Consider the following 17,128-nt stretch of genomic DNA (forward strand, 5'->3'; position numbering starts at 1 on the left):
CGACTCCTCCGCCGAAAGAGCCACTCGGTTTCAAAGCCGGAAGGCCAGCACTCCGGGCGAACAGTAAGGACCACTTTTTTGGGCTGCAGTCAACCTGGACGCATATCAACTCCACCCAGCCCGTGTATATGCATGGAACCCAGACTCCATTGGAGATTCGGAACCATCCGATTATTACACACAGACCTCCCATCGCCGTTCTCTCTAATGACCGACCATCAGCGCTCCTCGGAATGAAGAGACTGTGACAACGACTCTGGTGATGGGTAAGGAGATCAGAGACACTTACATATCTCTAAGTTAAATTGCCGGTAAGAACGGTTACCAGCCAATCGCCGGATTGGCGACACTAATTACCTAAGATGATTAAACCAATGGGCTTCCAGCCTCGAGAACAACGATCGAAGAGCTTTGCGCATTTCGCTCCTTATACAAAGTGTGAGTGAGTGAGTGAGTGAGTGAGTGAGTGAGTGAGTGAGTGAGTGAGTGAGTGAGTGAGTGAGTGAGTGAGTGAGTGAGTGAGTGAGTGAGTGAGTGAGTGAGTGAGTGAGTGAGTGAGTGAGTGAGTGAGTGAGTGAGTGAGTGAGTGAGTGAGTGAGTGAGTGAGTGAGTGAGTGAGTGAGTGAGTGAGTGAGCGTGCGTGCGTGTGTGTGCACGAAAGAGATATATATTACGGTTTGACAGATTGCGTCACTGCTTCCGAACTGGGTTGCGCAATCAGGGGCACGCACAAAGGCCAGCCCCGTCCAGTCACCCATTGTTCCACGCTCTTATTTTTCTGCGGAGCATACTATGGGCCCGTAATTGTACACTAAGTCGACTGTCCATTTCGACGCTATCTGATTGGTTAAACCTTGAGAGCGAGCGGGCCGGCACCAATAGTGAACCCCGGCTTCGATCTACAGTCCTTTCATGCAGCAGCCAAACTCAAACATGGTGACCACGGTGGTGACAGTTATGTCAGTGATGATGAAATGCGGTATGCAACGAGGAAATATTCAGCAGCATGTTTCACTCTCGGTAACACGTGATAGAGAAAGTCTGCTGCACAGTTGGTAATGCATTAAGTTATACAACTAGGGTCCATACTTGCAAAACATAAGGAGCCGCGCTGTTAGAGATATCATCATCATCATCAGCCTGTCTACGCCCCCTGCAGGGCAAAGGCCTCTCCCATGTTCCGCCAATCAACCCGGTCCTGTGCTTTCTGCTGCCAAGCTACACCTACAAACTTCTTAATCTCATCTAACCGCCTAATTTTCGGTCTCCCCCTCACGCGTTTGCCATTTCTCGGAATCCAGTCAGTTACCCTTAATGACCACCGGTTATCCTGCCGACGTGCTACGTGCCCGGCCCATATCCATTTCTTCTTGATTTCAACTATGATATCCTTAACCCCCGTTTGTTCCCTGACCCACTCTGCTCTCTTCCCGTCTCCTGTTAGAGATAAGCACTAACTTAAATTTAACGTTCGCACTCGGTTGCATTGACCCCCCCCCCCCTCTTCCCTGAAGCCTTCTTCACCTCAGTTGGTGCTGCACATCCTCGGGGATCGGCCCACTTTTCGACCAAGCGACGGTGTCACTTGATGACATTCCATGAAGATGTCACCAGATGACGTCATGTGACGACGTCCTGATGACGCCACCGATTTCTGATACGCGACGTCATGATGTAGTCGTTGAAGCTTGTCACGTGAGTGTTTGTACCGCTTCAGTCGCCTGCCGTGTTTCGCTGAAGCGGCCGCGAAACTAAAGCTTTCGCCTAAAGAAGTGCAGAAGCAGAATTGCAGAAGCAGCGCAAGCGGTACTGTTATTTCTTCGTTCACTACTGTGTCTTTCTTGAGTCTGCCAGGTTGCCAATGAATGTCGAGCGGATGCTAAATATGGGCTGTAGAGGAAGAGAATTAGTTAATCACGTGGATGCAGACTGACCTACAAAAGCTATTCTAATTGTAATCACTGGGCCTTAATGGGTCAACGCATCCGCGAACTATGGTTGTGCTTGGCTTGCGCACGGCAACCGTTGCGGACCTGTTCACTGCGCAGGTGAGGTCACGCTATCTGAGTGCAGCTTCTCGTGGACGCAGCACTCGTCGCACACGTCTTCGCCGGTGCCCAGCGAGGCGGCACTCAGGGACGTCACCTTCCGGGCGGCGCCTGGCTCTCTGGTGGGCGTCGTAGGGTTCGTCGGCAGCGGGAAATCCTCTCTACTGGCCGCCATCTTGGGAGATATGCATCGCACTCGAGGCATCCTTCGCACATCGGTACGTATGCTGTCTGCGCCGCTTTGCAGTATGTCGGTGAGACAGAAAACGAACTTTATTGGATCCTGAGGAGTTAATGACAGGACCGACAGTAGTTGTTTTTCACAGCAAAGCTGTATATAAGTTGGCTGTGTCTGTATGCGTGCAAAACCCCTAGCGCAGGTATGTGCCACTGAAATTGGGTAAGCAACACTACCCACCATTGTTCCACTAAAAATGAAGAAAGGAACACACAAGCGGGCAAACGCAAACGTATGTGCTACGCAAATTGGGCAAACCCCGCTTTTCACCCTTCCAAGAGCACGCGGCAAGCCAGACAAAGTGACGCATGTCTCGACAAAAAGACGCATGCCGCTCAAGTGGAAAGCTTTAAAGGAGCATACGCTACATTCAAAAAGGACTTTGTGGACAAACACTTAGGATTTTGTTGCAAGGTGTGTGATCGGCTATGGTTCGAAATTCTGTGTCACCTCTGTACCGTGTGCTAAACGGCTTCGCTGGTTATCCGCCTTCACCGAGTGGAATGGCTCATCTTTTTTCTTTATTCAATTGCAGCTCGTTGCGTAATTGTTGTTTTCCATCAAAGACGAGGTAGTCCTGCCTAAGGCCAAACAAAGCTATTGGGTGCCGCCTCTACGAAAACGCTGAAGTGGTGTGGAGAATGCACCGAAGGCGAAGCACATAACAGCGATGAGAATAAAATGCCCCCACCTCCCCGAAGGGAATCGTGAGGAAATGCGAATGCATTCCTTGCGCCGAGAGAGGGTACCGTTGCCGTCAGACATTCGCCTTCACCGACTTCTGCCATCGCCTTGAGAGGCGCCCAACCAGCGAACGGTCGAGAGTGAGGCGCGAGCGGACGGGAGAGTGGGGCGCCAGCGTTCTCGGCTCGGCGTTGGCGTTTCACAGCGGCGTCTCGAGCACACATTTCCGGATGTTCTTGAGATGCGCCCAGCCAGCGAACGGTCGAGAGTGAGGCGCGAGCGGCCGGGAGAGTGGGGCGCAGGGAGGAGAGAGAGCGAACGGCGAGAGAGGGAGCGGCGAAGCACTGCAGCTACCCTCTCCTGCACTCTCTCGCACCACATGCTCCGGTTGCTAGGGGCGAGGATAAGCGCGCGCGCCCGCAGCTGTTACTATGGGAGAGGGCGCCGCGGACAACGCCGGATGCCTCACATAGCCCGACTAAGAAATGCATTCGCATTTAAAACCTTTTTTCATCTCTCGCTATTTGAGGAGTTATTGTTCTAGACAGAAATGCTAACCTTCAATAACGTGACCTTCTTGTGCTAAACGCGCCTCGCTGATTATTACAGCTAGATTTTCATAGCAGTGAGAACCAGCTGGCGCAAGAAATAATAAATGGTAAGATCACTAGGGAGATGCTTGCCTCTGCAGTGGACACATTAAGGTGATGATGATAATGATAATGGAAATCTTTTCGCCGCATTATTCCATGTTTCTATGAAGTTCGAAACAGCTCTAGCAGTTGTTTAACCCCCACTCATCCCACACATTTAAACCGTGAAGTTAATTTACGACTGAATGTGGTGATGTAGCAGAGGTAGAAAGTAAGACGGGACAGAGTTATAGGAAATGTTTCACAACACAGCAAATGTAAAATTTGCAGCATATGTGAAAACAAGCCAATGAAAATGAAACCAGTATTAGCTAGGCAAAACAACATAGAAAGCTACACTAGTAATCTACTAAACAATAATTTAGTTAGAAAATTGTGGCAACGTGTACAATGAATCTGACAGGTTCAACGTCGTTCGAGAAATTATGTCTGTTTTTTACTATTCAAGGAAATAGGTAACGCTTATAGCAGTCATTATTGCAAGTTATTGTTAAGTCTGGGCAGTCCAAAAACGTAATATGGCAAGAAAATGCATACGCTAACATCAACTTAACAGGGTCCTCTGAATAAGTGATACAAAGAGCTTTATCTTGATGCAGTATTAATGAGAACTAACACACAATAATGCCAAGCAAAGTATCGGGGGTGTTATTTGTAGTAATTAGAATGTAAATGTAAAGAAAGTAAAGTGGACAAAAAGATAACTTGCCGCCGGCAGGGACCAAACCTGCGACCTTCGAATTACGCGTCCGATGCTCTGCCACTGAGCTACGGCGGCGGTCATCCTCTCGTCCACTTTATGCGGTATATATGTGGATGTAAACCTAAGAGTGTTAGTCAGCACCGATTGCAGCCATGAAGGCAAGCGTGGAACACTCTTTTTCAGCCTGTTGGCGTCACGTAGCACGTGATCTTTTTTTACGAGCGGGCAGCTGACCAATAATCCCTCGCATATTACCTGAAGGCATCAAGTGTGCCAGGACGAGACCCTCGCTATGAATGAAGGAAAAAAGGTGATTTCTTTTGAATCAGGGGTTAGCTGAACACGTATTAAAAACTGAGTACATTTCATTGCTGGTTCTAGTGAATACGAAGGCGAATAGCTGAAAAATCGCTCCTCGAGGAAAATTTTGTAGGAAACGTAACGGGCGTTTCCAGTGCGACGCATCGATCACTTTGTGAGGAAAAGTTCAAAGCTGCACATGAAAGCACGACAACCCTTTCTCTGCAGGGCTCCATTGCCTACGTATCTCAGGTGGCTGCAATATACAACATGACCGTCAGGGACAACATCACGTTCGGCAAACAGTTCGACCCTGGTCTGTACGTACGCGTCATCAAGGCCTGCGAACTGCTCAACGACCTCAACTCATTTCCTGCCGGTGACCTCACAGAAGTTGGAGAGAAGGTGAGACGCATATCACAGCGGTACTATTGTCTCCTTGAAGTTTTCATCCTAGGAATGAACATTCCTATCATTTTTTTACGTTAATTGCCAACGTTGTTGTAGATGAACCTTAGGGATGCGCGAGGGGATGCATTCCCCTCGCGTTAACAGTAGGTAACAAGCATATCTGTAACAACAGTGACGTGCTTCCATGAACACTTGTGCATAAGTTACGAGCCGTTACATGCAAAAAAAAAATAATAAGTTCCGGTGCCAAAACCGTGAAATGATTATGAGGCATATCATACTGGAAAACTCCGGTTAACTATCAACTCTGTGGTTGGTTAACGTGCATTATATCTAACCACATGGATTTCTTGCATTTTGATCATTCATATGCCGCCATGGCTTAAAACTGAACCCGAGCCCTCCTACTTAGCAGCGCCTCACCATAGCCGCCCAATCACCATGGCGCGTTCATTGTGCCGAAAACATTTCAAACACTTACGATGTGATCCATTGTCCGCTCCTCGGAACCTTCTCACTTAGATATTGCTCTTTTCTTTAGAGGCAGTGCGTTCATCACTCCCATGCAAGCAAACGCAAATGGCGTGTTCGTTAATTTCTTTAGTAAATGAGTTACGAAATGAGTCACATTCCACAACGCGTAAGTCATGAAATACAAAGCGCAAGTCGTGAATCCTGTTTAGGTCAGCCAGCTTGAACTGTTTTGTTAGGTGCGCAGAAAAAATCCTCTTTTAAACCACTCCAACCACTAAGTGTACCAATGGTACCAGTGCAACAGCCTGGTACTTTAGCATTGCCATTTTAAGGCGTGTTGGTAAACGGAATTTGAAAACATATCGAGCGCTCACAAACAGGGACGTAAGGGAGGCGGTACGTTTGCCTGGTACATTTGGTACGTTTGCAATGATTTGCCAAAGTAAATTATCTGTAGTAGTGTGCTTGCACAGCCCAGAATATGGACTGTCATCTTGTTCGTTCCTCTGTAATCTATGCGTCCATTCTGTACAACCCCACCTTTCTTGAACCGCTTCCGTGCAACAGGGTGAGACTCTGAGCGGTGGCCAGAAGCAGCGCATCTCACTCGCCCGTGCAGTGTACAGCTGCTCGAATATCTACCTGCTTGACGATCCGCTCAGCGCACTCGATCCTACGGTGGCAGCCAGGGTCTTCAAGCACGTCATCGGCAAGAACGGACTGCTCCGAAACACGGTATGTGCAATCTCTCTGCATCTGTGCGCACTCAACTCTGCATGCGCGCCCTTACTGTGCATGGATACTATTCTATGTGCCAAGTGCACGGGGCGCGCCATGCTCCTGCTCTAAATCAGGCCGACGAAGCGCACCAACCTTTTCGTGGTGCTGACAAGCTACACTAACAAAATATTCCGGCTGGTGTAGCTACGCGGTTTCTTCGCTGTCAGTTTTTTAAGTGCGCAGCACTTCAGGGGCCAGGCTTGTCGTCCATCCATGCATCTCATATCGCGTGATCACCCTCACAGTAAAGCGCTCAATACAGGCAACAACAAGGCTAACAATGCTCAAAACCGGGTTAAAATGAACAAACAAGGTCTAAAATAACATAATTAACATACATAACGAAAGAGTAATCGCAATACTTAACTTAAAATCGGTAAAAACGCCTCGGAAACCTGCGCCTGACTCCCGCGCTGCGCAAAAAATTGCGCCACCACCTCGCCAAAAGCATGATAGCTCTTTCCACCAGTGTTCTCCGGCTCGTTGTTGCGGAAACAACCTGACAGAACTCGCTGCAGACGACACGTATCGCAACTGCCATAACAAGCAGGAAGTCAACAACGTACAGCAAAAGGTAGCGCGCATGTCGCATACCGAGTTTGCGAACCTCCCTAACAAGATTCTACTGGTGCCAGGGAAACCCTGCATGCTTACCTCAAACACTGGGGTCATCGACGCTTTCGTAAAAGGAGCAGTGGGAACCCTACGAACGGGAATCGCTGGGTGCCCGTGCTACGCACTTCCTCAGGTTTCACAGTAGTGGAGCTGCCATGTTTTTTTTTTCGTTTGTTTGTTCCACTTTTACTGTGACATAGCTGCGCGGGTTCGCGCTTCCACTTGTTTTTCTTGAGCCTGGCCGACTAGCAGAAATACACCAACCATGACACGACTCACCGCGCAGCCCTGCGAAAGCCTTCGACACAGCCTCGCGAGTCCCGCTCCACCAGTGCAGCTTAATAATTTCTAACGCGATCAATTTCAGTGAACGCTCATGTTAATTGGAGAAGCAAGCGAAACAGAAAGACAGGCGGGAAGGTTAACCAGAAAAGCAGTTGTTTGACTACCCTGCGCTGAGGGAACGAGAAGGCACCTGACGTCGTATATGGCACTGACTTCTAGTGATTGCTCCTTCGTCATCTTTAAATTGTTGTGGGGCGCAAGGACAAAGGTACGTTAACAGAGCACACGTGGACGACAGTTCGTAACTCCGTGTCTTCTTCGCTTCACTGTCTGTGTGCGTGTTTGTTGCGCGCTACGGTTATTTCAAGACGCACTAAAAACAAGCACTGTGTTTTGTCGCATCACTGTAGGAATTTTGTATACGTTGATTGTATTAACATGATACCCTTCATTGCTGTGAATCGACAGGTTCATAGCAATGAAGGCAAAGCGCAGATACGCCCACTGAGAAACTACGGAAAGCGAGAGAATCAGAACCGGGTCAATGCTATATTACGATTAAGGGGTTGTAGACCTTTAATCTGCTATTTCGAGTTGGCTAAATGTCTATCACCAATAGACGGTCAGTAGGTTGCAGCAAAACATGCCAGAACTGTCTGTCAACCAACACCTATACCAACCGACACGAACTTGACTCAAATTTATGAGTGTAGCCGGTACAGGTGCACACCGTTGTCTTGAGCTCCAGTAATCACCGAATGAAAGTCATTGCAGTTATTTCCAAGTAACTCTTTCGAGCACTCCAAATCTGAGCTTCAAACATCACTGCATACCCACCACGTTTAAACCCCCTCGAAAGAAGCAAACAGACCTAATTACTGCTTCAAAATCTATGCCAATCATTGCGTATCTGCCTGAGCATACTACGCTATTACTTAGACCCTACTTGAAAATTATATCGTTCCATGTTCTGTAGTCAAGCCCATACTGTAGTCCTTAGCCCCAAACAGTCTCGAATGTGTTGGTGAAAACATTGAAGGAAGCCCGCCACTTCCTGATTGTCTTGCATCTTGTGCTCTCTGGTTTTTTTCCTTTACCCTTCCATTTCTCCTCGCCAGAACAGGATAGCAAACAGGGTGTTGTCGCATAAGTGACTTCCCTGCTTTTTATCTTATTGTTCACTTTATTTCTCATTCTCATGTCACGTAGAAAGCTTTCTAATATAGGAGTCAAGGCCTGCTGCTTCTTTCCTTATCCTCTTGTCAAGGCATATCACTTGGCTAATGCAGCAACTATTAGCAACTCTCCTTGACGATAACCGTGTATGCTTACGTATTTGCACCCGTGTGTACAAGGTTATTGATCACGCGTCATACACTTCCTTGCATCGCTATTGGACTCTTACAGACGCGCATTCTGGTTTGCAACCAAGGCTCTCTCCTGAAGCACATGGACCTACTCGTGCTTATGCACAGCGGCAGTGCCTCGGTGTTCACCACAGTGTCCGAGCTACTGCAGCACAAGGACACGCCACGCACGGTGCGTGCGGCCGAGTCCAGGCAGGCCAAGGCCAGGCAGATGTCGACCACAGATGGGAGGTGAATAAGCTTACCGCTCACTCTCTCACCTATTTTTCCCCACTCTCAGGCAGGTAATCCCTGTATGCTCACATAGGCGTGATTGTTGTCGTTCAAAGCCAGTCACTCGGAAATTTTAGTGACACGAGCTATAGTATAGAATCCACTCGACAGCGAGAGCATTAATCGAAGTCTCTTCGCTTTGTCTGTCGTTGTGTGTAGGCTCGGTCCAAACTAACAGTAACAGCATAGGCGTGCGCCGGGAGGGGGGGGGGGGGGGAGAGGGGCAGGCAGGGTGGCCTCCTTTCCATTCACTTAAAGTGAGCGGGGTGCCCCATACATTTACTAATTTGGATAGAACTGTCGCGTCATTGTTTAAAGAGCAGGGTTTTGGCCACGCAGGGTTTTGGGGATAAAGGCGGCTGAAGGCGCTTGATGTCGTAATCCAAGAAGTGTTTACTGCCCATCTTTACTTCCGGAAAACCAAGGACCAAAGGCAGACCATTTTGAGACGCACGTCATCCCTTCGTTCGCCAGCGGCTGGGAGGAGGGTGTGAAACTTTGCCCCCCCGCCCCCCCTAATGGGGGATCCTGCGCACGCGTATGAGTAACAGCTCCTTGTTGCTACATACGCACAGTCTGCCAGCAATGCTTAAAATACTTGTATAATATTGACAAAATAACATTTCTTGCGGGGCCAGACCTGTTCAAAAATAACTTTTTTGCAAGAGTGATTCCAAATGTTACGAGTGTGCACGAGCGTTTTTAATGGAAAGCTGCTGGAAACTGCCTTTTTCTGACATTTTTTTTCGGGACATCACGTTTTCTTTTTATATAGTTAAGTGAAAGCCTTTGACATCACAGCCTTAGAATTTCTCAATCACATTCAGTATTATTACTACTCACTGTGCGACCCAATGTTTCGATAGGGAATGTGACCTATGAAGCAGCCCGATATCGTTATCATGCAGTGTAAACGTGACTAAAACAAAGAGTCGAAGGGTTGGGTTACAGAAGGAGGCATATTTCAAAAGCGAAGGCGTAAAAGAGCGTCGGCGAATAACATTACGGCTCCTTATTACTTAAACATATGTCGCTTATTTCTGTTATTTTTTTATAACTCTCCGAGCAGTCTAAAAAATGGCCGGCTCTCCCGTAATCGAGAGTAGATGCAAGCATGCAATATCTACCGGTAAAGCAGATTGGTTAGAGATTATACTAGCCACAATCTTCTGCATGTTCACAAGGGCACATCCCACCAGACTACCCAACACTACACTGTTCACTCGTCCATATGGACGCCATTCTTTGCTGTCACTGTGAGAGATAAATCTTGGGCTTTGCCTAGCGTATGCGGAAGACAGGGTTGCCAATGGTGGCTACTTTTCGCCAAATTGGCGAACTTGAGAGGCCCATGGCGACCTAAAATAGTGAATGGCGACATGGCGAATTTTTGGCGATTTTCGGCTTACGTCTCCATTGAGTTATGCATCCTAAGCTCAGTTTCTTCCCAACGAATGAGCGGCAACATCCTCTGTATTTTTCTTGGTTTTAGACCCACGAGTAGAATGTGTACATTACGCGTCATTCAGTATGTCTGTCCCGTAACTCGTGTGTATCTCCTCAATTCATCTAGGTGCAGGAGTTACTGGAGCGTCCCTTAGCGACACTCTAACGAAATATAAGTCAACGGACTGCTTTGCGTGCCCCGAGGCGGCGGTGTTTGACTATAGGTTTATGGCTATTGGCCTGGTGTGCGACCGATGGCGGCGCTGCGAACGGCGCCTGTATGACGTCGGAGCGGGGATTCGCGCGCTTTCGTCTGCTACGTAGGCCCACCGCCGTGTCCAAACCACCGTTGTGGTAAATCACAACAAAAAAGCAGTTCAATTGGTTATCTTGCGTATGATGGCTACTGACGCTGTTCGAAAAACCGTGGGATTGCTTTTAACGTTCATTTAGAACTGCACCTCTTTGTTTCTTAGAACTGCGGCCGCTTGTTTCCGCGGCGAGTGCTGCGCAATGGTGAAGTACTGCTCTGTGCCTCAGTGTACTTCGTCCACTCGTGAAAAAGGCGTTAGCTTTCACAACTACCCTAAGGACCCGAAGCTGAAGAAGGAGTGGATCGTCAAGCTCAGAAAGGGAATGCGACCCACGCCTTCATCGACCGTGTGCAGCAAGCACTTCGCGGACAGTGACTTCTGCTAGCCACCGTGCGCGCCACTCTTAGGTAAGCTTGTGACCGTGTTTAAGCGCCTCGCCAATACTTAAGCCATTTATTGCACGCAGGCTATAAGCATAGGCGACTTACACCAGGTGCGGTGCCGTCCCACAACCTGCCGCGAAGGCCCCTAGACAAGGAGCCGACGACGCTGCCTCCGAACCGCGTCGCACGTAAGCGCGCCTCGTGAGCTCAGCTGAGCGGCGCAGGATATCTGAGACTACGGCTGCATTTGGATGGTGTACATACGTATTTTATTTATAAAGGCAAGCGCGCGCCTAGCGGACTGCTTATCATAAATTCATAAGCGAAACCTGTTACTGCTGTTTAGTGCACATTCTCTAAAAGTTTTCACCTGAGGCAGTGCAGACACCTTTTTAAAAGCGGAGCTCTTTAAGCGTTTCGTTAGGCTACGCGTGGCGCGAAAATGGACCCACCTTGCCTTTGCCACGTTAATCTCTGAGGCCCTGTGCGTGGTATAATCAGAGATTAACTATTTGTTATATTCTAATACCCATGCGACGGCCATGTGCGGTATTAATATGAACTACGACGCAATATAGTTCTCACTGAACCAACATTACGGGACAAACTGCGATCATGGGCATCGGCAGGGGGGTGTGCAACAAGGCGGCACTTGCGCACTCGTTTGCAGGACGAGAGCTGCGATGCGATCTCCGTTGACGGCCTCGACTGCGCATTCAACAACATGGCCTGCATCGTGCACCACCTCGCCCTCGATGAGGCACAGCGACCTTTCAAGCTTTATCTGCATACCAGTAGATGCTGGAGAACGGCACGCTTACTAAAATATCGAAAGAAACACCCAAACTAATTAGAATCGTACGGCGGTAACAAGATAACGAGTGAGAACACTCACACATAATTTCACTTTCTTACCAACAATGCGATCGGTGGCATCGGCGCACTCGTCGGCCATCCGGGGGGTTTCTTGGCCCTGTCGATTGGGCCGCAGCTAAAATAACTTGAAGATTACACTCGAAAACATTCGTTGCAGGTGTTAGTTGACCGTCGCGACGCTATTCGTTCGACAAAGTTCCCGCCTGAAGCAGACGATCCGCATACAAGAGCAGCGGCTGCTGCAGCGCCGTTGAGAGCGGCGTCCCCGCTCCGACATCACACGCGAGAGGGCGCCACTCCAAGATCTCGAGGCCACTAAACGCTTTAAGCTTCTCTAAAGTTTAGCTTCTGAAGGGGTTAGACGACGGTTGGCCGCGTGTTCCGGCCATTTGCACCGCCAAAGCTGCAACTATTCTGAAGAGCTTGGAATAGCGAAGGCAGGCGGATACGCGGCTATTTGTGCAACAAAAGTTATTTATTCAGGCATTTTCCACTGTTTTCGGTGAGCGTGCGCAATGAAAACAATTGCTATATAACATTTTGCATTGTCTACCTGTTCATTTATAACGCATTGGATTGACGCGTGTAGATATAAGTGACTATAAGAAAGCGTCGGTGGCGTCCGGTATCATATCAGTTCACAATGAAAGGGTGTAAGACTAATCAATGATCGGCTCCTGTAACACTTCTGTCGGGTTACCTTCAATAAACCTTTTAATCCTGTTAATTTATATAAGAGCGCCCAAGGTTTACCCCACGTTTGCCTTTGAAACGAGCAGACAGGGATGGAAGGACATCATGAGCGTTCCATTCATTCACCCTTGCGCCACCACGCACATCTTGCGGTTAGCCGGAGAACCAGCACCAAGCACTCCCATGGTGAAGCAGGCGATGCGACAGGCATTGAGAAACGTCAATATAATATCAGGGTTTTGGATGGTACTGTATTCTACGGGGCTATACATAAGTGGAAATTTTTATTACTAGGTATGCCGCACATGTCTAGAATGGCGAATTTTTTTTGCGAATTTGGTAGAAAAATCGCGACTTTTGGCGACTTCTTGCTCGTCGTTTGGCGACATTTACTCGAAAGTCAGTGGCGACCCGGGCGGACGATGCGGCCTCGACGCGACAGCAAGCTGATACGCAGCGCGCACCGTGGCGCTATCTCTGGAAGAATGTGACAACTCGCGCCGCGAAGCCGCTGCCTCTGGCAGCGCGCCGTTTTGCTGGCCCACCACTAGCGTTCAAAAAAAGCATATACTTGACTAAGTGTATGGTGCCCTAACTATCATTGGAACGTCGCTATTGTAACAGGCAAATAAGAGGCCAGCGTACAAGAAGTTACAAGTTCATTCTTAGAGTGAATAAACACTAAGAATAAATCTGAAGCAATATACATTGTAAATGGTTTGCACCGCTGCCAGGGTATGTAATGCGGTCCTGTAAGAAGGCCTGACTGTCAAAACACCTACAAGCTAACCGTCTTACAATAATTTTCTCGTAGCTGACTTTCTTACATGTAAAAACGCAAGATGTACAAATTGACATTTTATTTGTGCTTTCTGTTTTACCATGTAATGTGCATATATGTACCTAGCTTTTTGTGGCATTATTTGTATGTGCGTGTAAATGTGCTAAACATCAATTGTACGTGTTACCACCTTGTTATTTCATGTGTTTATTTATGCCCATGTTACCGAACTATGTTTTGTCCTTCTCGTGAACGTATTTCTAGCAAGAAAACGTCATGTTGATTTGTTATTGATGTTAACCGTCTGTAATACAATAAATTTTTCTAAACAGACAATATTTTGCTCGTCTGCAACATCGCTTCTCCTTTTTTTTTCTGGCTCTAGAGACGACAAGGACACATTAGACCAGGATGAGGCCAAAGGACGGGTCACAGTAGAGGATACTATAACGTCGTCAAAGGTAAGATACGCATAAAAAGCATGACTAGTTTAAAATAATCCGAGCTACAGGTATCTAATGTGCACATATATGCGTATGCATACGGGATGTTTTTTTAGACAATACAGATTTTTTATAAAAAATCAGTGACGCTCAGGCCCCTATCGTTTTTCGCACACTAACTCTATGTCGAGACGGAAATACTTTGCAACAGCTAAAATGACGTTGGCGCGACTAATTAACAAAAACTCGTTTATTAACTTTCTAATTATTTACTTCAGTGCAGTTGTTTATATTACAAAGTTGTAGTGCATGGTAATTTATGGCATACCCATTTTTTAGAAATCCCTAAAGTTGAATAGAGTTCGGCATATTCATAATCGAATTTCAAGGGCGAAATCGAAACTGATTGCGCCCGGAACGCACAAAGCGCGGCGGAACACCGAAACGACAGGTGACAGGGAGGTGACGAAATTTGAATGAAGGCGCGCTGAAGCAGAATATGGTCAGGAAAATCGGCAAGCATTCCGAAATACGTAAGTATACAGCTTAATGTTCGGGTGCAATGGGTAGTGCTTATCTATTTCTTTCTTAAACTATAAAGAGGCGCGAAAAACTGTTTCGCCTGTCTACAAGAAGCGCCGCAGTGGCTGCTCCCGAGTTTTAGTCTTCCCTAAAAAATAATAAAATATTGACATTGCGGTTTTCTTGCGCACAGTTCGAAACAAACGGGTAAGCACCAAACGCTACGCGCAAAAGCAAGGCAGGCACAAATGAGATGACCTGCAACTATTGTGATTTCTAAAAAAAAAGGTATGCCATAAATTGGCGCGCACTACAACTTTCTAATATAAACGCCTGCCTTGAAGTCAGTGATTTCAGAAGTTAATTAATGAGCTTTTGTTAATTAGTCGCAAGAGTGTCGTTTTATTTGCGGCAAAGTATTTTCGCCTTGACGTGGAGTTCATGTGCGAAAACGACAGGTGCCTTACTGTAATGAGATTTTTATTAAAAAATCTGTATTTTCTAAAAAAAGCACCCTGTATGAACCTATATGCAGACACATTTGTTAAATAACACATAGAAAATGAACGAAAGCAGGGAAATAGATCAAGAGGTCATTATGACTTCGTGTTGTTGTGTTGGACAAAACACATACGAAGCCAAAAAACAATAAGGCAAAGCGGTGTTAAAATTACAACATCCCATAAATACTACGTTACTACGTTTCAATTAAAAACTAGAAATAACATTCAGTACGCTTTCCTTGGCTGCATTACTTGTTGGCATCGCATGATCCCATAAAAAATAGGCACATTGCGCACATAACATTCCAGATGAAATCAATTCATACACATTACGTAAATTTACAAAACAACTACCGTCTCTAACCCTTTCTAATTATTCCTTGAGATATGTACACTGATTACCAAGGCTTTTATTTCAGTAAATTATTGCACATTACGCCCACGCTCGAAGAACACAATATATTAGGGGTGTGCGAATAGTGAAATTTCATCTCGAATCGAATTGGAATCGAATAGTGCCGAATAGTGGCCGAAAATATCGAATATCGAATAGTATCGAAGCGTGCACCGCCAGTTACGGCAAGACAAAAAAAATCAAGGAAGCTATGGCGTGGTGACAGCTTTCGCGCTTGTTCGCGAGTCTTTTTTTTTATTTTTCCAGCTTTTATGGGTGTGCAACCATGTTGACAGAAGAGCCGCCATTCTAGTCAGCAGCGCCATTTTTAATCTGGGTATCAGAGGGCGGTACAGTGGATAGATTTTTTTTCCTATGGCCATGCAATACGACTCAGCTGAGAATGGTCACATTATTGTGCTCCATCGCCATGGGTGCTCTGGGCCCGAAAATTTTCGGGCGCCCGTTCACAGCAGCGTTTTGATTGCGCGCCGAAACGGTGGGAGTTTCTGGCAGAACGGATTTTCTGAACGAGTGGTCAGTGTAGCATTGGCGACTGTGCAGCGTGAACAAATTTTCAGATCTGAAACCAATCATCAAGGATTTCGCGGGCCAAAGTCGGGATGTTTTACGGCCGTAGCGGCATATGCGACCGAACTATGCAAGAAGTCCGGAAGCGAAGCTGAGAAGGGCTTGCCACTTTTCTTGTCTTTTCTTTTTCTTTTACGTGCCGAAATAACATAATCTCCTCTAAAGTAAACATGCGCTCATTTTCGAACTAGGAAATCGGTGAAAGTTTTAACGAAAGGCCTATTGTAATGACGTTAGCATTAGTTTTAGCCAACCCACCTTCACCAATTTGCAACATTGGCCTTTGTCGCGTTTTAGATATTCGTCCTGTCGAATTATTCGAAAGTTCGAATACTAGCTATTCGAAAGTCGAATCGAATTATTCGATTTGGTAGTATTCGATTCGAATTCGAAACTCGAATATTCGCACACCCCTACAATATATGTTACTTATTTCTTCGGATAACCAGAAGTATCTGCGAAAGACCTGTAATCTGAAAAATGATTATGTTCCGGCGGATGTGTGAATGATTAGGAAACTATCAATCGACTGCCTTGAAATCCCGAGAGATAGCCCACATAAAACAGAGAGTAAATCGAGTGAAACTATAAGGTTAACTTACTTTCAGTGCACAATTTAAAAAAAGAGTTGAAGAATCTATAGCAGCAAAAAACCGAACACCCCCTTATTATCGCTTAATTTATTTATTTATTTATTTATTTATTTACACATACTGCAGCGCTAAGTGCGCTATGGCAGGAGTGGGTATACAAAGATACGCGGAATTTTAACAAACATCAATGAAAATTATGTAAACAGGCAAACTAATACAGATGTGTGAATATACAAGGTCAAAAGTGCACAAACATGTGATGAACATGATTGAAAATAGATTAAAGAAATAATGCTACTCAAGAGATCACACCAACAGCAAATAGAGGAGGAAATTGATTCGTTGTCAAAATCGTCAAGAGAAGAATCACTCGTACTGTCAAACGAAAGGTCGACAACCTCCTAAACTGCAGAGGTCTCAAACACGCAGCCCGTGGTCTTCTCGAAAGCAGCCCGGCTCGCACGTGCTTGTCTTCATCCCATATACACTTCTCTTTTCTTAGTAAGCATGTTCATGAGCTTCACAGGCATGACTGTCCTCAAGTATCTTTTTTTTTCGCGAGGCACAGCTTGCGGTCAACATGTGTTAAAACAGAACCGTGAAACGCCAACTCTCTATTTGAGAATCGGCGTCCAGATCTGAGTCATCTCGGAGATCGGTATCGATAGATTGTTGGCGCCCTGGCGCCAGATCCCCTTCAGAAATTTTTCATATATGAGATGTCCCATATATATGGGATTTCCCAACGAAATGTCCCG

At 46.6% G+C, this 17,128-nt stretch overlaps 1 protein-coding gene across 1 annotated transcript in view; it reads left to right on the forward strand.

The window, feature by feature from the left end:
* The window catches only part of LOC119406417 (ATP-binding cassette sub-family C member 3-like), a 51,643-nt gene that overhangs the window by 10,898 nt on the left and 23,617 nt on the right, over positions 1-17,128 (forward strand). Inside the window, exons 7-11 of the mRNA XM_037673163.2 lie at positions 2,049-2,266; positions 4,855-5,031; positions 6,079-6,246; positions 8,599-8,789; positions 13,710-13,785. Coding sequence (XP_037529091.1) covers positions 2,049-2,266; positions 4,855-5,031; positions 6,079-6,246; positions 8,599-8,789; positions 13,710-13,785 — 830 coding nt within the window. The remainder of the gene's footprint in view (positions 1-2,048; positions 2,267-4,854; positions 5,032-6,078; positions 6,247-8,598; positions 8,790-13,709; positions 13,786-17,128) is intronic.

The sequence above is a fragment of the Rhipicephalus sanguineus genome, chromosome 10 (assembly GCF_013339695.2).
Source record: "Rhipicephalus sanguineus isolate Rsan-2018 chromosome 10, BIME_Rsan_1.4, whole genome shotgun sequence".
Lineage (NCBI taxonomy): Eukaryota > Metazoa > Arthropoda > Arachnida > Ixodida > Ixodidae > Rhipicephalus > Rhipicephalus sanguineus.